The 27,704-nt window shown below is 38.8% G+C and overlaps 1 protein-coding gene across 1 annotated transcript in view; it reads left to right on the top strand.

The window, feature by feature from the left end:
* The first annotated feature begins 54 nt into the window (after positions 1–54).
* PGM5 (phosphoglucomutase 5) overlaps positions 55–27,704 on the top strand; it is a 73,417-nt gene continuing 45,767 nt past the window's right edge. Inside the window, exons 1-6 of the mRNA XM_026059997.1 lie at positions 55–315; positions 8,106–8,268; positions 10,625–10,771; positions 13,086–13,211; positions 16,014–16,204; positions 16,861–17,015. Of these exons, the coding sequence (XP_025915782.1) occupies positions 55–315; positions 8,106–8,268; positions 10,625–10,771; positions 13,086–13,211; positions 16,014–16,204; positions 16,861–17,015 (1,043 nt within the window). The remainder of the gene's footprint in view (positions 316–8,105; positions 8,269–10,624; positions 10,772–13,085; positions 13,212–16,013; positions 16,205–16,860; positions 17,016–27,704) is intronic.

Genomic DNA, 27,704 nt, shown 5'->3' with positions numbered 1-27,704 from the left:
GGCTGCCGCGCCGCCGCGGAGCCCCAGCCGGGCGGCGCCGCGCCCCGCCGCGCCATGGAGGGGACCCCCATCCCGGTGCTGACGGTGCAGACGGCGCCCTACGAGGACCAGCGCCCGACGGGCGGCGGGGGGCTGCGGCGGCCCACGGGGCTCTTCGAGAGCCAGCGCAACTACCTGCCCAACTTCGTGCAGAGCCTCCTCTCCTCCGTCGACCTCCGCGACCGCCAGGGCTGCACCATGGTGGTGGGCAGCGACGGCAGGTACTTCAGCAAGGCGGCCATCGAGATCATCGTCCAAATGGCCGCGGCCAACGGGGTAAGCGGCTCCCCCCTCCCCCCCTCCCCGCCGCCCTCGCGCCCTCGCGCCCTCGCCTCACGGCACCTTCCCGCCGCGCCCGCGCAGCCCCTCACGCGCCAACGGCCGCCAACGGCCGCCGCGCGCCCCCCTCGGCATGCGCGCCCGCCGCCCCGGTCAGCCTGACCCCGCCGAGCGGGTCCCTCGGGCTGCATGTGTGTGGGGGACGGGAGGGATCAAATATGTACTTGCTGCTGATGGCCCTTTAAAAAAATGCTCAAGGAAAATGGTATTATTAAAGCAAGAGAGTTTCCAAATTATTGCTGCGCCTCGAGAAAATAATAGTTCTTCTCTATCGTTCACTTAGTTAAATGAGAAAAGACAACAGTGATGCATATTTCTGCAAGCAGGTGATATAATTTTTTGTGCAATTGTAAAAGAATATAACAAATCCTAGGGGTAAAAATGTTTTTTGGGGGGTTGGTATATGCACACGTGTACACATACATAAATTTGTGCATATAGAAAACTGGAAATACTGGCTAATGTTGCCTTGAAGTTTCCACTTAAAGCAGAGTTAAAACCGCTGTCTCTCATTATGATAGCTAAATTGATTTTCCAGATCCAAGAGAAGAAGTGATGGCACTTTTATAGTACTTATTTAGTGAAGTTACTTTTTTTTCTTTTTTTCTTCAAAAGCTCCATTCTTCATATTCAGTCCTATTTTATAGCCAGAAGTTCTTTTCACTTTGCAGCAAAATGCCCTCTGCGTTCAAATTTTCCCTGCTGATTTATCATTAAATATTAGCAATGCACATTAGCCTGCCTGACATAAATAACGAACATTTTTAGTTTGTTTCTAAAGCACATTCTCACCAAGCCGAGATTTTCAAACATGGTCAGAGACTGACACCAGAGATTGCAGAATGACTTGCCCTGTTACGTACAGGTAGCTTTTGGAAACTTGCCATTCGTACAGGGGCTTGGGGCAAGACGGAAAGGGCTTGTGTGGCATGGGATGCGAGCGTGGCTATAGGAACAGCCCAGCCAGGGTAATGTGGCATCTTCTTGCACAGCTACAGGGACCTGGTGCGGGTGGGCACAGAGCAGTGGCGAGCGGAGGGGTGCCAGACAAATGTGTGTGGGAATTATGAAGGGATATAGAAAGAGACGGAGAGAAGTGTTACTCTCTAGTAACTTTCCTGAAGTAGCTCTTGGTGAAGAAACCATCTCTGCTACAATCATCTGTTGACCAGGCAGGATGAAGCACAGCGATGGCTAAAGCAAGAGCCCTGCAGCAAGAGCTTCTCCACAATTACTGAGGTCCTCTCCTGCCCTTGTGTACCAATATAAACCATAGAGGAAATTACAGCCACAAGGTGACCACAAAGATTGATGTGCTGAGGAAGACAAGAGGCTTAGGGTTTAGAAGACCAGAGATTTGTCAGCCACGTTATGCTGTATTCAGGACTCCTTCCTGAGCAGTTTTCCTGCCCACTTGCCTGTTCGTCTCCTTCCTGCTTCTGCTGTCACATTCCCCATTTAGTTCTGCTCCCCCTCCAGACCCTGAGGTCTCTTTGACCTCATGAGATTTCCAATGTGACAGACTTCTGGCAGCTTGCTGGATTAGTGCTTCCCCTTTCCTAAGTTATTGCAAGTTTCTTGGAAGCATCGCTTCTCCTTTGTGTTTTCTGAAGCCAAGAAACAAGCTTTTCTGCTCAGTTCTCACAGATATCTGAATTCAAGCATKATTCATTTACTAATGACACAATCCTTAGAAGTTCAGGAGGCTGGCTGGAGGGGTGATACTGATACTGAAATGACTTCTCATTTCCACATGGTAATGATCCATCCCTTCTCTACCATCCTCACTGTGCTCATCCTCAACCCCATTTCTCTAAAGTGCACTGTAAACCCACAAGCTTCACATTTTTTTTTAGTGAATACTAATTATATGCTTCAATCTTTGACTCTTAAAATATGTCCTTTGGTAAAATGTATAAACCACCCTGAAGGCGTTGCTTATATATTGTATTATATAAGCAGGGGGAGAGAAAGGGAATACTAAGGGCAAGAGAGCATCCTGAGAGTGACGGGGATCTCATTGAAAGAAGCATAGCCAGTATCACAGGGAAAAAAAATGAGCTGGCCCGGACAGGATCAAATGAAATGTGTGGATGCCTTGAAGTTGTATTCAAATCCTCTGACCACACTGGAGCTCCACAAGGGTGACAGCCAAATCATTCTGATAAACGCAACTTGAATCTCCTTCTGAGAAGACGCACAGTGAATCCTGTGGTTAACTGTGTGCCTGAGTATAGAAATAAAAGAGATTTTCTATTATCATCTCTAAWTGTGCTGCTCTTTATTTCAGTGGGTTCCCCTTGTCCTGGTTCTGTGACTCACCCCATATTCTCCCTTCGTACCGGGTCAGCAGAGTTGGCATTGGTCCCAGTATGAGGAATGAGACAAGGCCCCCTGACCCCCGGTGGCCAGTGCTTGCCCTGCCTTCCTCTCATCTTCAGTCCCTCCTGCTGATACTCTCCAGACCAGGGCTGCATGTTCATTCTCCACAGCTACAGCTTGTGTAGGCTTCCTCCGTTGGCAGCAGCTAGAGGCTGGTCCATGCTACGCAGCAGTAATCAGCATGTGCTTCACTGAATCATTCCATTCCCCAAAACAGGGATGAGTTACCTGAAAGTGGCCACCACCCAGTGRTGGCTCTTCTGTGGTGTGCATGGCTGGGACTGTGGCAAACACTCACATCTGGCAAAGGGACTACAGGACCTGGAAGGAAAGGAAAGCCAGACAGAGGCCCTGTGCCACTCCATGCTGCAGCATGCGGTTTTTTGAAGTGATTTGGTAGARCATCAGAGGCCCTGTCTCCCTTTCCACCTCTGTGCTGCCAGAGGTGGTGTCCTTGTATCCTGATGTCAGAAAGAACTGAGGCAAAAAGCTCCATCACTTRTAATGCAGTTCCACCAAGAACTAAAAGCAAGCATCCCATTAGACCCATCAACTAGACATGATGCCTTATTTTTGATGCAATGATTAGGATAGGTTTAGATGGTCAGCTGATATGTCTGGGTCTCAGTGGCAGGTAAGAAGCAGATGAATTGATAATCCATACTCTGCCTATGCAAAGTCACAGTAATATCCTGGAGAGAAGACATAGCAGTATTGCTAGTAATGCTGTGGAGGTTTGAGATGGCAGAGTTACCAGTCAGATGCCATGGTTGTTTTCCAGTTGTGTTCTTCATAATACAGTGTTATTTTTATTTGCCATGATCTTCCATACAAACCTTGCCCTCCCTCCCTGCATCTGTATAATTGATATGTTTGCTTCTAAGTTGGGCATGACACACAGTCACCATTAGGATACTATAGCAAAAGATAGGAAGGCATAGCCCCATGCTGTCCAGGATATAATCTGCTTGCTTCATGTTTTTTCAAGCTTAATTGACTGAGGCATGTGAGAGATTACTAGGAAAAATAAAAAGAACATTAAGTGACTCCATGTTAATCTACTGAAACGTCTGAAAATGCACAGCTGCATGTGGTAACATTGCTTAAAAGTGCGCTGGTAAAGTACTTGTTGGGGAGCGATTCTTTCAGCTGTAACAGTTTGCTGAGGATCATGATCTTTTTTTCTGCTGTTGTTACTAAAAGCAGAGTGACAAGATAGAATGTGGCATAGGGCACAGTATTAGAAGGGACATTACATGCCTGTAATCTTGTAGCCACTCAAGTTTTGAATACCAAAGATAGTCTTTCCATGCTAGGAAACTGTCTGAGATTTTCAGAAGGAAACTGGAACTTTAATTGTGAATCAGTACATGGACGCCAGTTAGGTGTCTTTCTAGCCCAGATTGTGAGAAGACTGTAAATCTGAGAGTTCGATACTTAAAAGTAATTAAATGTCAGTTTAATATTTGATTCTGAGACAAAATAAGCAGCAGCTGGGCCAAGAGAGAATGAGGGAGTGCTTTCCTGCCGTTGAGACGGAGAGAACAGAAGAAGATGGATGTATACACTTCTCACCTCTGCAGCGTCTGCAAGGAGTTTCATAAAAGTACTGAAGACCTTCACTCAAGATGAAGGTCTTTGCAGTAGTCACTGTGACAGAAATGCCTGTGTATCAGAACGTGTTGTTTCACTTTCAACATCCTTATTGTAGAATACTAAGCTTTATAGTACTCCTATAGTACAGAAATTAGTATTGCAAATAGCATTTCCAAGTAGTATAGAAATAACAGCCTTATGACAAATGCTGAAGGAGAAGTAATTTACTCCTGTTCATGTTAATACTGGTTACCCAGAAAAATGAGAAAATTGGTTTGTGTGACATCAGTTCAACAGGAAAGAAAAAGAAAATAAAATGAAGAGATGGTGCCAGGTAATTTATGCATTCTGAATAATGCTAAGTATTTTGCTTACTTAAAAAAAGTTAATTTCTGTGTGCGTAAGGGCAAAAATTGAGAAGTAAAAAGAATATGTATTCATATACTTTACCCTGTCTGCAAATTTGAATACATTTATATTTCAGTGCCTTGATAGATTCAGTGTTGCTGTTTTCATTTGCTTTGCAAAATGTAATTCCTGTCTTCTTCCTTCTGCTTACGCATACATGATACTGTTTAAAAGCTGGCACCCCTTTCTGACAGCTGTATTTGGAAGACTGAGTCATTGCCCTAGCTTTTCTACATACTTCATTGTTTTAAAAAGGGAGGGGGAAGAATCAAAACAAACATTTCTAATATTTTTTTCCCTCATATCCCATAATAAAGGTGCATGAGTAGACTGTTGTATAGAACAGAAGAAAGTTTGTTAAAGTTTGTTTTCCGGTGGTCTGTATATTTTCTAGTGCCTCAGTACAATTTGGCAATAGTGGTTAAGTAACAACACTAATATAACAGTCTTGCAAGAAATGGCATGTTGTCCAAAAGCTACTTCATGGACTGAAAAGGAGCCATAAAAGGACACACTCAAATTCAAAACAATTTGAAAAAAAATCTTTCTTTATTTCTCTTTCGAATTATTTACATGGTACTGGCTTAAATAAAACAGTAAGTAATGTGGCTAATGGAAAGTTTTCTTTCTTGAACTTGACTCCAAATGTGCCTTGTGACATATGTTTGAGCTCCTAGTGATTTCAGTGCGTCTCCTGATGGATGGAGTTTTACCCTGTCCATTGCCTGAGGCAAAAGTGTGTCTGTCAAAAGTCAGCCCACATCAACTGAAAGCTCCTTTGCTGTGAAAAAATGGCTTCCTTGTTCCACAATGCAGGGATTGCATTTCTGTGGTAACATATAGGGTTATATAGAAAGTATTTCTGAAGCAGTTTAGTATTCCAAGCAGCTGAATAAAGAAAATGTTTATATAGCATTTGGACATCTCAAAATGTTTTAAAAGTTGGGAAAAGCATTAAATGGGTACAAAGTAATTTGATCAGTAAGTAAGGTATCAGTTCTGTTTTGTAATCAGTTGAATGACAAACACGAGTGGGAAGGCAGAAGAGGCAACTTAAAATGTCAGTGGGTGGCATGGAGTCTCATAGAAATAAATGCTGCCGCAGTCCACAAGTGTAACATTTAATCTGTTCTCTACGGAAAACTATTCACCGATGCTCTTCATAACACAGATAACCAGAGGCATTTATGTGATACTTCTGCCAGGTACTATAATAGGGGAGATGGTATTGCTGTTACCCTTTCAATCTTAGGATTATGAAACTGTAATACTGAATTTATTAGACTGGAATAGAAAATAAAATTGTTCAATACCACTCAAACAGAAATTAAGTTCAGTTGTACAGTATATGTGTTAACTGTGTTACACTGCACCCTTGCCAACTGACCATGTCAGTGGAAGGACTACTTCAAAATAATTTGTTGAACCAGAACATTTGGGTTCTGATGAATTACTTTTTTTTTCCCCAAAAAAGGATATTTGTTTTTGAAATGAAAACATTTTCATTGCTGTAGAAAAATGAGAAACCAAATTTTTGGTTTCTTAAATTTCTTTTTTTCCCTTCCTTCAAAATTGTCCCCACTTGGGAGAAGAAAAGGCTGTGAAATCAGTAGTAAGAGCAAATCAGCTGAACCTGGGAGATTTTCTATAAAGTATATTTATGTTTTTGACCATCTTTCCTGTTTTCTAGCAAGAATCTATAGCCATCAAAACTATCTGCATAAAACTGTGAAGAGAAAACCAAGAGATAAACACATCATCTTGTCAGATCTTGAGACAGAAATCTCAGTTAATAGAATGTATTGTTCTGAACATTTTTTTAAATTCCAAAGTGGGTCTTGTAATTGCCAATGAAAGAAAAATGGCAAATCACAGTTCTGTGTTTTGTGAGGCTTAAAAAGAAGTAACTTGTGCTTACTTTAGATTTTGATAATTTCAATGTATGTGTTTCTTTTTTACTAAAATAGTTCACAAAAGCAGGCTAAATAAATAAAATATTCTTTACTTTTTTGAAATTATTTGGAATCCCCTTCTAAATCTTGTTGGGGGCCTCACACTAAATCTGAACCCAGAAGAAGGTTTTCTATTTATGAAGGAACAGATCTTCCTGCAAAGGAGGCAGGTAGTGACATCTCCCATGCTGTTGCTCTTCCATGCAGACAGCAGAGCTAGCAGATCTTCTTTAAACTGGAGGAGATCTGAGGTTGAATTCCCATTCTGCTTTTTGATGAGAAATGTGAAGAATTCTATATTCTTGTTCTGTTTTTTTTTCCTTCTCAAAAGGTTACTGGCTAATTTTTTTTTTTTAGTGAGGCTATTAAAAAAAACTGGTTGGCAATATCCTTTTAAGCTTTGTATGCAGCTGCGTCACTTACCATCTGTGACACTAACCTCTCCCCTTGCTTCTTTTATTTTTTTAATCTGCCTGTTTCCCAGGAACTAAAACTCTTTCATATTTCTCTGTAAATAAATTTTTAGTTGACTCTTAGATTATTTATGTTGAGCTGAAACTGTAGTATCTGTGTAGGCGATGAAGGCAAGGTTTTGAAATTGGAACCTTGCAGTGGAACTGCACATAATACCAAACACATTGAGTAAGTGTTTAATAACAGCACCTGAAAGCTTGTTATACTTTAAGAATGGTGGGAACTTCCCCTGCTCAGCTCTGCCCGGGGATGCACACGCTCTTCGTCTGGAATAGCCAAAGAATGACCCATGACTGAAGAAGGAGCATGGTTTTCTGCAGGGCAGGACATCCAAGGGTATCTGGGTTACAGAAGCATGACTCATGCAGACTGCAGGTCCTACTATGTCGTGATCTCCCTGACTGCTCTGAAAAGCCGCTCAGTGAGAAGCGGTTGCTCGCTGATCTCCTTCATGCCAATTAAAGCCCTAAATCTGCAGCTGCATAACCTTGCAGTCAGCCCCTAGACTATATTGATATCTGAGGGGCTTTGTGGGTCCATGGGGATGCCTGGGAAGCTTTGATAGCAGGACCTCAGCCCAGCGCTGTGCTTGGGTACTTGACAGGTCAGTAGCATGTCTCTGCCCTTGCTTTACTGCCAGCACACGGGCCACTGGGGTTAAATGGGCCAGGATACAACATTTTTTGTCAGTACTTCAGATGAGCATGCTACCAACTTGTATGTGTTTGTTTCACTGCAAGAGAATATGTTCCATACTAGGACTTTTAAATTTCCATCCCAGCTGCTGTGAGCATATATACCTGGCTCTGTGTGTGCGTGTGCGTGTGCRTGTGCATGTGCGTGTGTGTGTACTTATTTATTATTTGTTAAAAGTTTAGTACCATTCAGAGTACTTTGACTTCTTTTTTCACCTAGATCGGCAGACTGGTTATTGGCCAGAATGGTATTTTATCCACGCCTGCTGTTTCATGTATTATCCGAAAGATCAAAGCGGCTGGTGGAATTATTCTAACAGCTAGTCACAGTCCTGGAGGACCTGGAGGAGAGTTTGGAGTCAAGTTTGAGGTTGCCAATGGAGGTAGGTTATTTTAGTAACACATTACATCATTGCATCTCAGAATGGTGAAAATACGTTGACAAGGATAGCAAGTTATTTTAACTAGACAGGTTCTTCAGTTATTCTATTACTACCATGAAGAACATATGTATATCTATTTTTTCTCTGATAGGAATGTCTTCATTTATGTGTGTATTTACAGTAAGCATTAAATGTTCATTGAGGTCTTTGTGATATCAGTAGGATTTCTATTAAAAGGAGGTTTGTCATCTTATTTTTATACCATTTTATTTAGTCTGCCAGAGCATTGCAACAGTTTGTTCCTGTTATAAAGATGCCTATGATGGAGCCGTATTTTGCTCATATTTCTGTGTTGCTTGTCTTGGCATTTATTTTAGAACTTGTAATTTCTGAAGTGCTGTAAGCAGCATAACTCATTTTTCTCATATGGAAGTAAGTGCTTCTGATGTTTGCCCAGGAAATAACTGCACTTATCAGAGGAGGAGGTTGCACCTTTTAAATACAGTAATTCCACTACATAATGGAATTTGTGTGTGTAGCTAATTTCTGGCTTTCTGAAGTCTGCAAATCAACACATAGTGAAGTCATACATCATATATGTTATATGTTGCAGATTTCCTGTATAGGACACATCATGGTGACAATTGATAAAACCTCATGCACTTTGCATATGTAGAGTGCTTTCCGTTTGAAAATCTCAAATTACTTTTAAAATGACGTTTCCTTCTCTGTTTTGAAGGTGGGAAAACTTGAGAAGGGGATGCTCTCAGGAGAGTGCTGTTTAATTGAAAAATATGCAGGTTTAAAACAGCACAGTTTTATAAACTGAACAGCCTTGAATCCCAGAGAGATTAAGGGGCATGTGTAAGGTCAGACAGTGAGAGAGCCATGGCCAGGTCCAAACCATTAGATGCATTAGCACTTCATAAACTTTAAAACACTGCATACCACCTAAAATCTGTTTGATAAATGGGAAACAGTTGGTGGGGCTTTTTTGTGTATTTTGCCTTTTTAAAGAAAAGCTGAACAGGCTATTAAACTTTAAATATAAACCCCTCCTCAAGCACAGATCACAGGGACCAATTATTTGGTCCTTATTTATTTTTTTGCTATTATTTGCTAGTCAGCAAGGGCATAATGGAAAGTAGTTGGTTTAAGCTGTAGCTGAGAAAATGTAGGTAAAGTATTGGGAAGAGCTTTTGGACTGTGGGAACAGTTAGTCACCAGAGTGAGCTGCCAGGGGAGGCTATAGGATCACCTGAGCTGGAAGTACTATTACTAGGCAAGACATCCATCTATCAAGGATGATTTACAGCTGATGAAACCTGTCCTCACTCCTTGGATGGGTTTGGAATAGATGTGTAAAAGTTCCTGTCTAGTCAAATGTTTCTGCTATAGTGCAGGCTTAAACAACTGTTATTTATACTATTGCCTTGGACCATGTGGTACACTGCACCTGAGAGGTAACACCCTAATTTACATGGCAGAGCTGCGCTAAATACAGCAGCATTACTGGAGGTGGTGGGCAGTCAGTAGTAAAAAAGATAGAGACATTGGATTAGGGTTTGAGAGAGAACATAGGAAATCATTTTTCGGAGTGGAAGTGTGCTTTAATGTAAATAATGCAGAGTCAGAAAAGCCAAAAAAGGTGTCTGTTGTAATTTAGACTCAGCTCTTGCATAATATATGACATAGCTCATCAGATAATGTTATGGTTCAAGTCTGCAACTTTTATTTGACTGACAGTAAATCTTTAAAAATATAGCCAATCTTCTGGATTTGGTAAAAAAAGTAATACACACTAAGATGTGAATTCCATTTCTGAATGACCTAATTGTTCCAGGAAGAAATTAAGGCATTTTGAATTCCAACAAAGATATATTTTCTTAAGCTGCTGGAGGAAAGCTGCAGGAAATTAACACTGTCTAACTGGTAAGACAGTTTTTTGGCTGATAATATATGTTTAATGAAATTATGTGAAACACAAAGGTATCTCAGCTTCACATCTGTGCATTTGCAAAAAGCCCTGCCAAACCCCAGAAGCTGCTGCTAAAGGATCAGCTTTCTTTAACCTACATGTTGAGGTTTGCTGGCAAATGATTGGTTTGTATACTTTTTATGAACTAAAATGATGCGAGTAATGCACTGTATTTCCACTTTGCATTTTTTCAAAAAATGTGTTAAGCCTGCATTTCACTGTGATAAAACACTGTATTTTACTATAATTTTCTTTGCTTGAACTTGTTCTTTAGTAGCTATGTTACATTCTTAAAAGGTGAGTACTGTAGCAAACATACTGTTTTTAGTGTGGGGAACATTTGTTTAAAAATGATCCCCACTCTCTTTTGTCTTCTAGGACCTGCCCCAGATACTGTTTCAGAAAAAATTTATCAAATCAGCAAAACCTTGGAGGAATATGCCATTTGTCCTGATCTCAGAGTTGATTTATCTCGCCTAGGAAGACAAGAATTTGATCTGGAGAACAAATTCAAACCTTTCCGAGGTATCAATATGTGCTTTTATGAATGGTAAATCTGTTGATCCTGATTATTAGATTTGCTGCAGAATGATAGCAGGTAATTGTTTGAACAGAGTTTTAATTCTTCAGAATGTCTTACTGCTAATTATCAAAATACTATGCAGTACAGGTAAGTGTTGCATTTGTTCTGCACATAAGGAAACTGACGTATGGACTTAAAGTGCATCAGGCCTTACCGTTTAGCCAAATACTTGTGCCAGATGTATGTGCTTAGACCCACTGGAGCTAAACACCAAACATAAGCACTTTCTGACTAGGATCAGTTTGACAGAATTGACAGAAGAGTTGGTGAGAGTCTCAGCTTATTCATTCTGTGCTGACAGTTCCCTTCTGAAATGTTGTGGGATGCAAAAGGCAGTTTACATCCAGTGACTCTAAATACGAAAGGAATATTAAAGCACATGTTTAATTTTAAGCATGTGAATAGTTTTATGCTTACACTCGATTTAAAATGAGCTAACACTGTCATTTTGTCCTGAGTGAGTCAAAAGAAAAAAAAAGAAGCAACCAGGCAGTATTTCAAATACTGTAGAACTCTATGTGGCCTCCGGAACTCTTCCTTATTTTTGGTATCTGAGAATTAAAGCTAGTTTGTTTTCCACCATAACATTCTCTTTTGAGAGAAAATACATTTTGATAAACAAACTGCTTGATTTAAAAAATCTTAAAAATGATATTTTTTATTGAGAAAAACATGTTCTTTTGGATTTTTTTGGTAAACAAAAAAAGAAAATTCAACTGCAGATACCACTCCAGAGTTATAGATGGCTGCCACAGTTTAAAATTTTCTGTTTTCAGTTTTTTAATCACTCCGAATAGTATCTTTTAAAAATGAAAATGAGAAAAAATAAACAATAACTAGGATAAAAATAGATTAAAAATAATTCCAATTTGATTTAATATTTTTCTGAGGAGAAATCATTTCCCAGCCATGTCTTCCCAGAATACACCATTCTGGGACAGTATGGCTCCCAGGGAACCTTACTGAAGCAAATGAGAATAAAACAGTTTGATTTTGCAGGAGTTAAAATTATTTTCAGCRCTTTGCTGGCAGGCTTATCTTGTCATGTGTAAGTAGCTCCACTGAATTTGTGGCATTTGTTCATGGGTGTAAAGCTTAGCACCTGCATAAACATTGTCAGGATTAGGGTTTAGAAGCCATACAGTAATATAATTTTAGTGAATCTTTGAGACTTTCAACATATACTGTAGAATTAACTCATTTTCAAATAGTTTTTTCAGCTTTTTTCTCAAATTTGAGAACTTTCTTGTTGCTCAGTTCAAGTGTATTTTCTTAACCTGTTCTAAGCTTTTGTCTCAGGCACAAAAAATGTCTGTGTCATTTTCATGTTATCCTAAAGAAGAGCACTGAAGTAAGGTCAGTGTTTCTGAGGAAAACTAGCTGATATTTTAAATGATAATTTATCTTATAACTTAAATATTTCAAGATACTCATTTGACTAGATAAAAAGACATTTGTATAACACATGGTCTTTATTTTAATCAGAAGTGTTCCAGGATGACTGAAAAGCCAAGCTTTTGACAGTTGTTTGGTAACTGCTTTCATTATGACAGACTTTCACTAATTCCATTTTAGTTTTGTCTGTTTTACATCAAACAGAACTAGAAAAATTATAGCTGTCTGCTTCTACAAACTCACAATTCAAATAAGCATGATCTTAGCAAAAAACAGATGCTGTATTTGAGCTTAACTTCTCTAAATCAGTAAAATATAAAATACAAAAGTCTAATGGTAGATTAATGACAAACTGGAAACAGATATTCCAGGTGCCAAAAAGTAAGAAGAATAAGCCGTATTTCTGTCCTGATGGAGCAGTGCAGATTGATACTGCTGTCAGATGGAGGAATAGAAGTTGTGGCCTTGTCTCGGCATGGACACCTTCCATCCTTTGAGAATAAGCCTATTTAACTTGAAAAGTTGTTCAGTGATTTAGTGAATGACAAATAAAGAGTTCACTTTGGTGTGATGTGTTTTTATGAATGTTTTCAGTGAAATAGAACTGTCCAGTGAGGTTAGCCTGCAGTCCTGTATCAGGCAAAACTCTTTTGATCTATGCAAGGCTTAAAACTTAATAGAAACCCCACTGAAATCAGTGGAAGTCTTTTACTTTGCCTTTGTGGGCTTCAGAGCAAATCCATGATACTCAGAGACTGCATGCTCTGTTTTTAGTGCAGGTACATAGGTTGTTGAAGAGTGCTTGGGGAGAGATTTTCCTTTGTGCTAACTGTAATGCTTTTTTTAACCTTATTTTTCCAGTGGAAATTGTTGATTCTGTGGATATCTACCTCAATCTCCTTCGAAGTATCTTTGACTTCAATGCGATCAGAAGTTTGCTGACTGGACCCAACCAGATTAAGATAAGGATTGATGCCATGAATGGAGGTATGAACTTACGTTACTACCAGGACAAAATTACATCATCTGAAACCATAAAGTCCTTCAAGAATATTTTATGCCATAGACCTCAAATAGATGTTTTTACCACTGGAGAGGTGAGGACCTGTAATAGTTTCCCAATAAAGGTACAGTATGCAAAATTCAGACTTTGTAGAAAGGTTAAAGCTAATAAGAAAGGATTTGAACACTAGACTAGTAACAAGGGCAGTCTTAATGGATTAGGTCCCATATTAAGTAAAGAGGTTGTTCTTTCTTAATAAAAAATAAGTGAAGGCATATGTGTCCAATAAATGTTTTCTTTCGGCATTTGGAAGCAAGCAGGATGAGGTCATCCTACCATGTGAAGATGATGGAGTATGTTGCAGTGTGTAGTAAACCAGAAGATTACTTGACAGTCTCTGCTAAGGGTAAATGCTATAAGATTAGTAAGTCTGAAAAAGTTCCACCCAAGAGTCCTTAAASAGTTGGCTGAGACCTCTGTCTCACTAATGTTTATTGTTAATAAATTCCAGTGTACTGGGGGTAGGATGGAAGAAAGAATTACAGAAAACAGCAAGTGGACTGATTTTGTGCCAATATTAAAAAATGATAAGCAGTGTCACTTGGGGAAATGTAGGCCAGTCTGACATCACTCTCGGGCAAAATCATGGACAAATGAATAAAGATTTCCATATGTAAAGGATAGGTATATAAGTAATGTCATTCAACATTATTTTATGGAAAACAATTCTCATCAAACAAACCAGGTTTCACTCTTTAATGAGATTACACAGTCAGACTGATAAAGGGAACTGGCTGGACTTAATAAGCTTTTGTAAAGCATTTTATTTAGTACAGTCACTGTTCAAAGGATTATAATGGGCATGAAGTCAATGTGAGCACCCAGTGCCAGGCTGTGGCAAAAGGGCAAATGGTGTCCTTGAAATATGAAGGGGGAGCAATAAGGAGGGGACTGTTTCAGTGTCATGTGCAGCACTGGAGGGAATATTACTGAACCAGTGCTCAGAGCTCTAATGTCCCCATCTATAATGTGGACATCAACATGCCACAGAATACTGAAAAAATGTAGAGGTGGTAGAAAAGATCCATAGAGTGTTTGAGGAGTTAGAAAAATTGCTGCATCAGAAGACAATTAAATGATTGAGTTTGTTTACTTTATTTACCAGGTAATAGAAAATTAACTTTATGACTTTGTATCTTCACGGAAAAGTAGTCATACTATACATACAGTAGTGTATACAAGAGCATTTGCTTATACAGCAGAAAACACTTTTAGAAGAACTGAGTTGAAGACAGACAAATTTAAATTGAAATGTAGCACACATTTTTGTGGGTGACAGTGATTAACTGCTAGAGCAATTTACCAAAGGTAGTTGGGATTTCTCTTTTTCTTCATGTCATCAGATCAAAATGCCTTTCGGGATGGTATGCATTAGCCAAAGGTGAGTCACTAGTCACAGTGTACTTCTAAATATGTGAACATTAGAGGCCCACATATATAAGAGGTCAAACTATGTCTTCCAAATTTTGTTTTAGCTTTTCAACTCTGAAATATGCTTTTATGCACGTAGACATTGATAGTTTACCATTGTCATAGAAAAGAATGATTCATGAAGATTCTACTCTTGAGAAGAACCTGAATGATTGAGTACTGTGTATTTTACAGAATTAGCATCTAAGTTTTCTTGAACACAAATTTCTCACATAGGTCAAGCTCAGGTTACAGTTAGCAAGATTTGGGAGTACAAGAAGGGAGAGAGAGCGAGAGAGCGAGAGAGCGAGAGAGAGAGCAAGCAAGCAAGCATTCATGAGTTTTTTACTCCTGAGTGACCTGCTCCTATTTGTTTCAGGGATGCTGAGATCTCTGTCAGTTGCTAGTGTCTCTTCAGCCACCAAATGCACAAGGGTAGGCTTCACACAGATCTACCACTACAGTTTGTCAGTAGAAAGAAAGAACTGGACTATGGTATTGAACAACGTTCCTTACAGTTTCATAGTGACTGCATTTCTATGTTAGGGGGAGAAGATCTTATTAGGACAGAAAGAAAAGGTCCAGGGCATTGATTTGGAATCTAGGTTAATTAAAATACTGCTTCAAAATGAACCTGGGTAATGTTCTGGGATATCCCACAGCATTGCCTATATTAGTTATGATATAATAGCATGAGCTGGGACTTCAGCTGGCCATGTCTTTAACAGAATAGAGAAGTTATTTTGGAGTTAGTTGTAAGAAAGTTGTTATTTACTATCTATATGGCAAAAACCAAAATGTGTTAAAATTCTTGGGTGGACAACCCTGTTGTAATTTTACTACCAATTAGATGGCTGAGATAAGCTTACTCCCAATTTGTATTCCTCTACTGTTCACTTTCTTTGCTAATACATGGTAAACTGCCTTTCCATTCCAGGACAGATAAATTAGCATCTTTTTTGGTTTAGTAAGGAAAAACCCTAAATGTTAATTGCTGTTAATAAAGTTAATGCCCTAAACCCCTAAATGGTAATTTATTTTGCTAATAGTGGGTAAATAAAAACTGCATCTTTCACCATTCAGTGATTACTTTTTCACCTCTGCTAACTGGGAACTATATTTTTGCTGCTGAATTGTCAACTGATCATTCATTGTGGGGACCATCACATACCGTTCTGTGTAATAATAATTTTTATCTTATTTTTAGGACTGATGTATAGAATCACGGAAGTTATGTTTTGCATCAAGTCTCCATGGTGCTGTGAAAAATCTGAATGTCAAGCATATGCTCTTGTGATTGCATTTTTTTTTTTCAGTTATGGGACCTTATGTGAGAAAAATCCTGTGTGATGAATTAGGAGCTCCTGCAAATTCTGCAATAAACTGTATTCCTCTGGAGGATTTTGGTGGACAGCCTCCTGATCCCAATTTGACATATGCAGCTGCCTTGCTGGAGGCTATGAGAGGTGGAGAGTATGGATTTGGCGCTGCTTTTGATGCTGATGGAGTAAGTATTTTGGTCTGTCTGGAGGTTTTACCATAGATGTTGTTTTATCTGAGATCAGATATGGCACATGTAAGTACAATTTTTCATTTTTCAGTAAGCCCTCAATGCTGAGGGTGATATTAGTTTCAGGCACAGATGATACCATTTGTATCCATAAATCAGATACATATGGTATAACTTGTCCCTGCAGCTGATTGCAAATCCATCAAGGATTTGAATCCAGAATGAGAATTCTTTTAAATATTGGGATTATGTTTTTSCTGTACTGGCATAACACCTCTTCTCCCTGGGCAAAAAAAAAGACAACATATGTAAATGATAGAGATCAGTCACAGTAAGTAGTAACTAAGTGAAGTCAGTTTTGTCTAACATCATAATTGTTTTTTTTTAATCTAAATGAAGTACTGAATCATAAGCTCTGTTTGTTTTTATTTTTCTTTATGTCTTGTCACTAGCATTATAAACAGTAAGGTACTACAGGAATAACCTTCTGACCTGACAAGGTGTGAGAAGAATTAAAAGGCTATGAGGAACAGAAGCTGTTTTCTGTTGTTAGTAAACAGAAATACCCTCCTACTCCCTCTCTAGTGTGCATCATTAACTCTGCCCAGAGCATAGGATTTTAGATGCTTTTTTGAATTTCTTGTCTTCTCCAGGACCGCTACATGATCCTTGGCCAAAATGGTTTCTTTGTTAATGCATCTGATTCATTGGCAATTATTGCTGCCAATCTGTCTTGCATTCCATACTTCCGTCAGATGGGTGTTCGAGGATTTGGGAGGAGCATGCCTACCAGCACAGCCCTTGACAAGTAAGATAAAACATTCATTTATACCACCTTGATTTTGACATTAGTTGTCTCCCTGTTCTGTAATATATAGCAATTCCAAAATTGTGAAATCTTTTGATAAGAGCTTCTGATTTCCACAATCTTTATGTGCTTCATTGTTTTAATTAGTTTCAAGGATATTTTGATTGCATCCAAGCTAATTTGCCCAACCTCTGCATGGATGAAAATAGTTAAATTCAGCCTGAAAGGGAAATGAATAGTTCAAATCCTTTTGAGAGTAAAACCACTGACTGGTAATTTCTTTTCCAAATAACTGAAATCTTTTTCTTAGTAAATAATGGTTTACAACATAATCTGGCAGCTCTTCTTATGAAAGTCTTGAAATTTAAAACAGGTAAAGTGCTAATTCAGTACTAAATGAATGTCTAAAAAAATTATTCCTATTTCAACCAGTTGAATCACAGAATCACAGAATGGTTGAGGTTGGAAGGGACCTCTGGAGATCATCTAGTCCAACCCCCCTGCTCAAGCAGGGTCACCTAGAGCACGTTGCCCAGGATTGTTCCCAGATGCCTTTTGAATATCTCCAAGGATGGAGACTCTGCAACTTCTCTGGGCCACCTGTTCCAGTGTTCAATCACCCTCACAGTAAAGTTCTTCCTCATGTTCAGATGAATCTTCCCATATTTCAGTTTGTGCCTGTTGCCTGTTGTTCTGTTGCTGGGCACCACTGGAAAGAGTCTGGCCCCATCCTCTTTACACCCTTCCTTCAGATACTTATACATTTAAATTATTGAAATGAAATTTAACATTTGTTATAATACAATATTATATTATTCCCAGAAGGAATTTTAAGCAGTCATCAAGACCATTCCCAGTTCCAAGGTAGATTGAAAGTACACTTAAGCTATTTCTGACAGGTATTTGTCCAGTCCACTCTTAAACATTCTCTGAAGGTGCCTCCCACATCAGCTGAATTTTGAACAAGTGACATCCAGGTCTAAATTTTCTATAAATTTCAGTATAGGAGGATTAAGCTAAATCTTACTGCTTTAGGYTTCCTGTGTCTAAAGAACATTCACAGAGACAATTGCTGTATCTCAGTGTTGGCCTGGTTGCATAGATTTACTAACACGAGAATGGTCTGCTGCCCCTATCAAATATGTTTAATCATAAAACAGTAATTTTAAAATGAAATGTAGCTTCTATGAAAAGACTGATTGCTCTTTGACAAAAACAAGGATAGTAGGTTGTTTCTCTGTTCAGGTAATTTCTGAAATTTACTGAATTTAAAGCTAGCTGCTCCCTTGAATCTTCAGAGAAATGTTCCTGACTTGTAGGTAGATGGTCTATTTTAAGGAAACACTCTTAGGAAGGGGTTTGTTTTATTTTATCTAGGCTGTTTAGAGATCCAAAAATCTCATTGTTTAACTGAAAGTTACCATTACAGTGAGATACTATAAAAAATACGTGGAGACTCATTTTGAATGTACGACTCAGGATATTCACATTCCTGTAGGACCTGAAGAAACAGTGACATTTAAATATGTCTGTCTTTCCTTTTTTTCCTAAATTTGGGTAAATATGTTCAAGAGTATGAATGTACTGAAGTGCTCTTCAATAACACTGTGAATATTTGACTTATGTTGTTGACAATGTTTACTTGACCTGCTAGAGCACAGATGGTCCCATGGTGGTTACTGCCTTATTTAGTTCTGTAGAGCTAGGTCTGATTATTAAATAAAATTGATAATGATACAAGGATGTAAATATTTTCCCAGCCATTCTTACAAATATTTATTATTATGAAGTTTGTTTTCTGTATCTTAATTTTTTTTTCTTCTTTTTCTTCTTTTGCGGTCGTCTTTGTTTTCTTGAAGATATAAAAGTTACATGTTTTCAAAGTTGGTCACTTTTGTTTTGTGACTCTTCGTTTAGAATCAAGACAATCCAAAATACCTGAATTCTTATGTTCCCATAATAATGTCCAGAGATTCATGTGACTTGATAGCCAAAGTTCTTTAACTTGCTTAACTCCTGAGTGCTAGTGATATGACTCACTGCTTGAAGAACGCAGTTTAGACCTAAAACCACTAACAGTCTGTAGTTCATCTTAGGCAAAGCACTTTTTCCACATATGGGCTAGCTAAATGCATTGGAGCACAGTAAGCAATATCAAAACACCTTCCCCAAATGTTCACTGGATGAACTACTGAGCCATCATGTCTTCCAGGATTCCCAGTGAAGCCCACCTTAAAGGACTGCTGAACTTGCAGGAAAGACGGTTGTCTATAAGAGGTATTTTTCATTAAAATTGTAGAATGTCAGTGTCTGAAATCCAATATACTGTGTGAAGGACGGGCTAGGAGAAAGGCTTATTCTTACTATAGTTTTCATGTTGAGCGGATTCCAATTTCATCTGTCTGTATAAATAAAGGAAAGTTCTGCTAGTATTAGGTAAATCTTGCTGTGGAACAGTAGGTGTAGAAGAATACATTTAAGACATTCATACTTCCATTCCCACAGGCGAACTAGCCAACTTGAAAGAAAAAAATTAGAAATACAGATCTCGTGTGTTACCTTTTTGAAGGGCAAAGATATTCCCTATGTAATGAAGCAAAAAGAAAAAGCAAAACTGAGCAGTTCTTCATAGAATTAGCACACTAGCATAATGTTAGTATTCATATTGTAAAATCTCAATCTGTAGTTCTGCCGGGGAAGGGAAACACTTTCTCTTCAAGAATGTGATGGTTGACACCAGGCAGATTTTTGTTTAGTGTGAGGGACTGCACTCTCTGTGTTTGCTGCTGCATATCTTACCTTCAATATAATTAAGTCACTGAGGAAAATATTTTAAATGTGTTCTGAGTGCAACATTCAAAAAAGAGTGGATAACACACTGCTTGCTTAAGTTCTGCAGTAGGTTTTAGGTTATTGCTTACCGGTGTATGTTTCTTGGTCCCTTTTATTCCTTTATGATGGGCTGGTCTTTGGTGCTGCAGGACAACTGTCACAGAACCTTGCTGTATATCTACTCATAAAGCTATTTATGAGCTGATGCACTGGAAAGAAGGCATATAGCAATTAAAAAGTATACCATGAATATTAATCCTGGCAGAAAAGAAGGAAATGAGCACAGACTCAGAGAATCACAGAATATCTGAGGTTGGAAGGGACCTCTGGAGGTTATTTAGTCCAACACCCCTGTTCAAAGCAGGGTCAACTAGAGTTGGTTGCTCAGGGACGTGTTCACTTGGGTTTTGAGTATCTCCAAGGATGGAGACTCCACAACCTCTCTGGGCAAACTATTSTAGTGTTTCAACACCTTCACAGTAAAAAAACCTGTTCTTACGTTGAAACAGAATTTCCTGTATTTCAGTTTGCGCCTATTGTCTCATCCTGTCACTGGACACTACTAGAAGAAAAGTCTGGCTCTGTCTTGTKCACTCCTCCCCATGAGGTATTTATACATATTGACAAGATCCCCTCCTTAGCCTTCTCTTCTTAAAGCTAAACAAATGTAGCTTTCTCAGTCTCCCCTCATATGATAGATGCTCCAATCTCTTAATCATCTTCATGGCCCTTCACTGGATGTGCTCCAGTATGCCCATGCTTTTCTTGTCCTGGGGTCCAGAACTGGATATAACATCCCAAATACAGTCTCATCAGTGCTAAATAGAGAGAAATAATCACCTCTCTTGATCTGCTGTCGATGCTCTTCCTCATGTGGCCGTCTTTGCCACAGAACCACATTGCTGACTGATGTTCAACTTAGTGTCCACCATGATCTCAGGGCCTTTTCTGCCAAGCTGCTTTCCAGCCTGCCATCCCCCAGCCTGTACTGGCATATGGGTTATTCCTCCCCAGATGAAGGACTTGGCGTTTCTCTTTGTTGGCCTTCATGAGGTTCCTGTTTGCCTATTTCTCCACCCTGCTGAGTAGCTGCACAATCATCTGGTGTATCAATCGATTCTCCCAATTTTATGATGTCCTCTACAAACTTGCTGAGGATGCACTCTCCCATCATGCAGGTCATTAATGAAAACATTAAACAGCAGGCCCCAGTATCAATTCCTTGGGTATATCACTAGTGACTTTAGCTGGATTTCATGCTGCTGATCACAACCTTTTAAGCCTGGCAGTTCAGACATTTGTTGGTCTACCTCACTGTGAATTTATCTGTTTTGAATTTCATCTTTTTGTCTATGAGGATGTTATGGGAGATAGAGTCAAAAGCCTTGCTGAAGTCAAGATAAACCACATCCACTGCTTATCCCTCATCCATTGAGCCAGTCATCTCATCATAGAAGGCCATCAGTTTGGTCAGGCATGATTTTCCCTTTGTAAATCCATGCTGACTGTTCCCAGTCACCTTCTTGTCCTTCATATGTTTGGGAATGGTTTCCAGGATTATTTGCTCCATCACCTTCCCAGGGATCAAGGTGAGGTTGACTGGCCTATAGTTCACTGGATCATCCTTCCTGAAGGAAGGAGTGGTATTTGCTTTCTTCTAGTACTCAGGAATCTCTCCCAGTCACCATGACCTTTCAAAGATAATCAAAAGTGGCCTCACGTGACATGGCCAGATCCCTCAGCTCTTGTGGGTGCATCCCATTAGGTCTCAGGGACCGTATGTCCAGTTTGCTTAAATGTTCCCTAACCTGATCCTCCTGTACTGAAGTAAGCCTTCCTTGCTCCAGACTTTCCCACTCACCACTCTTCTCATCCTTGTCCTGAGAAGAAGGCCCTTGTGTCATATAGTGTTAGTTGCAGTAGAAAATATGAATTGTTAAGGCACAAGAGTGAAAATTCTGATAGTGAAAGCTTATGTGTATATAGGTTACAATAGGCTTTGAGAACTCCCTCAAACTTTCCTGATCTGGTAAGATCAAAGTACCATGAGAAGACCATTTCTGTAATTAACAGACATTTCATATTTATTGTTTGAAGTCAGCAACCCATGATGTGTTCTATATGCTAAAACCTGGTAGTATAAATCATGTTAGTAAATGTTAATTCAGATTCTTAAATGAATCTTTGTTCATTTGAATTGTCTTACTAGCATAAATTCTAAAGGAATGTGGGTTTTGAATTCAAATGTCAGATTTTTTTATCTGTAGCAAATTCTGAACTCTGCATTTCATAATCAAACACTCCTTATTCAATCATACCATTCTTTGCTGGTGGCTTAAATTATGCTACTGAGGCAAAATTCATGTGATTCTTGTAGCTTAGGAACATAAGGTCAATTTCTAATATATAGCAATCAAGGGTTTGCCTTCCTCTGCCAACTAAAATTATATTGCTGAAATAAATTCTAAAGAACTTCTGAATAGTGATTTTAATAAAAGAAGTAATGAAACCAGTTTTGAATAAAATGTTACAGATATTGTCATTTGACTTTAGTTGTAATCTGTCTTTTGCGGTGTATTTTACATACCTTTCCAAAGCTTCTTGGCTTTTGTTGCCTTTGCAACTATTAAGTGCTTGCAGTTACACCAATAATAATGATTTTATTGAAACTTGTAAAATGGAACATGCATCAAAATATTTATGGGCTGTGTACAATAACGTCTAAAATAAATCCCTTACACACTTAAATCTCTTTACCATATTTATAACCCCATTCATTCAATTAATTCTCATTCTATTGGAGGCTGTAAATGGATCACAGACCTTCTTTTGGACAAATATTAAGTGATAAATTCTGTTATCATTCGTGGTTTTCTTAGACATGTCCTACACACCACTAGATTTAATCCCCAAATATGATAGCTTGAGTTAGTCATAATTTGGTCTTTAATGTGTGTGCAAAACCTTTTAGTTCTCTAGGAGCAGTTGTTTAAAAATACTTTGAGAAGTCCTGTTGATTAATAGAATAGAATATGTAAATAAAGGAAAAGATACCCAAGCCAAATAAGATCTACATGATGTAAGAGTATGGGTGGTCATGAAGTTATGAAATTCATTGCTCCCAGAAGAATATGAAGACTTGATTAACAACTGAGGGAGAGTATACTTAAGAAAATGAATACTTAAAGATGTTTACTATGCTGTTGAATGCTGATATTCCTTATTTTTTCTGTTTTGACATTTTAACACTAGAGGGTGAGAAATGGTCTTAAAATAAAGTTGATGATTGAAAAGGAAATGGCGACATTGGTAAAAATAGGTGCACTAGGTTAGCAGAAATAGAAGAAAAGAAAAGAAAAAAGAAGAGAAGAGAAGAGAAGAGAAAAGAAAAAAGAAAAGAAAAGAAAAGAAAAAAGAAGAAAAGGAGAGGAAAGGAAAGGAAGGGAACGGAGATGAGAGGAGAGGAAAGGAAAGGAAAGGAAAGGGACTTGTATTGTACTTGTTAAATCTCAGTCTTCTTGAAGAAGTTAGGAATTGCTAACTTCAAACACATCTAGCTTGAATTTAATAGTACAGTCACTATTCCATAACAAATTCAAATTTTATAAAACTTTTCCAAATTGTGGTTACCAGAGTAGGAAAGGATGGTCAAAATGATCTTGTAAATGAACATTCCTTAATTCTTTTTCATAAGACAAAGATTACATGGATTCTGCAAGGCATGCTTCATTATATTCGATGATGTAGTCACAGTGTTTCTGGAAGAGCACTTTTGAGGTTCCCAGAACCCCACTACTGAGTGAAAAGACGTAATTTGATCAATGTCTACAAAATTAATCTTCTTATTGTCATGTACTCAACTGTCTTTTCTGGCCAGCTTCCAGAAAGAAAGGGACCGGACAATCCAGACCTTGGTAATAAGAGTAGGTCTCATGGGAGGGAATCGGCTCAACAGAACTACTGTCTTCTGAGGTCATGAGGCCTCTCTTCTGAAGTCTCTGCTGGAGAGCAAAGGAAAACTGCCTCCTTTTATGGTACATCCATACTGGGTAGTCACAGTTTAGCCTAAATCATTGTACTGGGCCTTTTACTTTAGCTATACAAAAGTCATACATAGTGCTTGAAAGAAAGGATTTAGAAAATCTGATGCTTTGTTCAATTGTGTGATTGAGGATGTGTTGTTTAATCACTACACATTTTTCACCGTGCATTATTAAACTTTAAAAGAAGGAAGCAATAATCCAGAGAACTTAAATGTTGCTTAGGGAGACAGCACTCACAAACAGAACAGTGAATTACAAGAGAATTTGATTAAGATGTTTAACATTGACATGTATTTGCTTGAAGTGACTGCTGGAATATACTAGCATGTACAGAGTGTTCATGCTAGGCGAGTGTAGCAGTTGACAGGAAACATTTGTGTTAATATGATCCAACATCAACAGGATTGTGGCAGTAAGTCTCCAGACTTCAGACTTGAATTCTCTGGCAATACACACCCTTCCGTCAGTGTTCTTTCTCCTGTGGGGAATGTGAAACTGTGTACCCTGCTCAACAAACTGTTCTTTTTCATGTCCTTGCGTACTGATTTATCTCATGCCTGCACAACAGGAAAGGAAACCACRTACTGAGATGTTAGCTGACGGTCTACAAATTGAAAATCTCAAGGGCAAGTAAAAGTTGTTTCTGTAGGAATTAGAGGCTGGATGGGTGTGAAAAATAGCAGTCAAGTYGGCACAGGAAAAGAGGATGGTTTAGACAATTCTGGAGTGGCTAGAACTATCTAATTGTATTTGTATATGTATCAGGTCATTGCAACACCATGTAGATGCTCCAATTATACTTATCCTGTGCAAAGCTAAGTACATCACCCTGTCACTTTAAGTCTGGCAGTGCTGCTGTCCATCTTTTAATGCATCTTGGACAGGTTGGTATTCTGTCTTCTGATTGTCCATTTACTCTCTGGCTGGCTAGAGGCAGGTTTTAAGGTCACTGTTCTGACTGGCTTAAAGAAATGTCTTCATGAGTGGAGTRTAGAGATGTGATTAGCTCTGAATAAGCCATCTTGGGTGCTGGAAGGAAGCTGTCCCTGGCAGCAAGCAACTCCTAAATTCACAGTGCTGTTGAGGATTCGGAGTGGGGGCAGCTTTGTCTGAAGCTCAGCTTAAATAGCTCTGCTTGCCTGTTTCTGTAAGACAGGAGTCCCAAGCCCTATAAAAGGAGCAGTGAATGACACAAAAACAGGAAGAAAAGTATTAATTCACCTAACTGTCTTCTTACAGTTATTTTGCCCAGCTACACAACAAGGGCTCTTTTTCTTCTAATCTTTTGTAAACAGCTGAATTTCTCTCTCTGACTGCTTAGAGAGGAGCAACACTGTTCAGGAGTTTTTACCTCATTATGAGAATTAAGAAACAGAGGAAGAGTTGGCTGCATTGTAGGGAACTGCCCAAGAAGAGGTCCTCTGCTACCTGGAAATGCCAGAGAAGCAAACAGTTATCTCCACTAACAGATATAACCACTCTTTGCCATTTAAAACACAGTCATAATAGGAGGAAACCACACTAGGAAATCCATCTATCCAGCAGATCACAAGCAGAACAGATGCCAACAAACACTGTATGTCACAGGGACTATTCTGAAAGACTGAAGGACCCAGGCCTTCAACTTGTGCATGGTGTAGTGGATAGTCCTTAACTGGGCTGGGGAATAGAGTGTCTTTAATGCTGCAGCTTGCTCTGAGTCTAACTGGAGTCAGCTGAAAGGGTGAAATTCTCCAGTTTAAACAAGGTTAAAAAGGCCCCATCCATACTATTACAACTGATCAGAAAACCTAATTACAGCATATTCCCTTGACTCCGTTACAACATGGTTTCAATCTGATGTTTAGCTGTACATTGTTTTCTGTTTGAAGATTTTCTGCAATACTTAATGAAGGGAATCTATTCCAACATGTTAAGTATTAAAAGATTTATTATGAAATCTGCCTGTCTGTACTCAACTAGGTCTAACACAAACAAGTTTAGTGTTCAGTCTGAAGATCTTGAGTACTTTACGGACACAAAGGGATTAATCAAACCTCAACAGACTTGAATGATGGCATATGGCCAAGTACTGTCATGGATTAAAGCAGTTTAACAGGGCAATTGTGTCAATTTATGTAAGCAGGAAATATGGCTTATAGTGAGCTCATTATAAATAAGAAAGTTGTTGACTGGGAAGYGCAGGCCCGTTACTTCCAAAGTGGTCTCCAGTTTGGGAACTATCAAGTTTTCATTCCCTGCTTTAGATGTATCTGATCATATTTTCAAATGATGCTGAGAATCACTATCTTCCATAGACCTCATTTGAGTTAGCAGGTGATCAGCACCTGTGAAAAGTTTGACCTTTTCCAGCAGCTATTAGTCTTCCTTAATTATAGGCCACGTTTGAAAAATGAAGCCTAAATGACATATGTAAAGTCGGACAAGTCCACAACAAAGCAAAGACTCAAGGTTGACTCAGGGTTTCCTGTGCTTTAATCATAGGCAAAGCTAAGGCTTCGTCCTTCCTCTGTAAAGACTGAACAAAGTTTTGTATGAGATGTATTAATGAACAAGGCTTTTTATCTCTGTTTAATGAACAGTAGAAATTAAAGAAGCATGTAACTCTGAATGGCTATGGAAAACAACATACCTACATTCCACTTGTGCCTTTTTGATTATCTCCTTGAATTTTTCATTTATAAATACTGCACAGATTTTTTGTCTTTCTTTTCTCGTGATTTTGTAGCTTATTGTTTCTTTGCAGCCATCTCCTTTTCTTCTGTATTGTTGGTCGTCTGTTTCAGTGACAAACTTTATGCGAGAGGCAGAATAGGTTCTGTGCCTTCCTTGCTCAACGTGAATGTTCTCTACTGTTGAGTAGTTAGGGATTCTTCTGAAATAAAGACTTCTCCAAGTTATAAATACAACTTTCTATCTGGGCGATACAGCATTTACTGCTGTGACTGTGATGTGTTCATGTTATGCCAGCTGTGACCTCGCTCTTTTATCTTATAATCCTTCAGTCGGATAAGTCAGTCTCACTTGCTCTTATCTGGAATAGGCTGGCTGTGGATTTTTTAAGACACCTCTGTTAAAATGAGTCCATGTCAAATTAGATGGAACAGAAGAACAAGTGGAAGGTCTGTTCTGCAGAAAGATGACTGCATAAAACCTTCACAAATAAAATTTAACACATTTAACCAAGTTTTTGAGCCCTGTGTGCTGGAAAATACATTCAGGATTTGTAATTTTGTAAATAACACTGCAATACTAAAAATCGCCTTAAATGTCCTCTGTATAATTGTATATCTGATAAAAAATGGTAGTCTGTCTATACCAGCTTTCAAGTATGTTATAGAGCTGAATGTTTCATTTACAGACAAATGACATGTTTGAAAAACTTTTTGGAGAAAAAAGAAACAATTGTCATTACAAGGCATTGATGTCCTTTCATTAGCTGTGCTTCTTAGTTTTATTCCTACAAAATGCATCCAGTCTAGCTGTTATCTTTTCATCCTTGAATGTTTCCTAAGGAGTGATGGTGATCTGTCAATGCAAATGTTTTCAGGGGTATCTTTTAGGAGATGATTCTGCCTCCTTTGATGCTGGATATAGTACGCTTTGGTATAATGTGGTGTATTTGACTGCGGCAAGGCCACTATATTTTTGGCTATCCAGTGTCTCATTATCCTAGCCTGTACTGATGAAAACATTCCTGTGCTGTGGTCATGACAGGCCACATCTCAGATGTATGTGCGGCCTGTTTTTTCCCTCCCTTCTTCTAGAGATTAGTTTTCAAGCAGTCATGATATAATCATGCCCTTTCAGCCAG

Source organism: Apteryx rowi, unplaced genomic scaffold (assembly GCF_003343035.1).
Source record: "Apteryx rowi isolate R43461 unplaced genomic scaffold, aptRow1 scaffold_163, whole genome shotgun sequence".
NCBI lineage: Eukaryota > Metazoa > Chordata > Aves > Apterygiformes > Apterygidae > Apteryx > Apteryx rowi.
The sequence above is the reverse complement of the archived record's forward strand: the minus strand, read 5'-3'. Positions and strand labels throughout refer to the sequence as shown.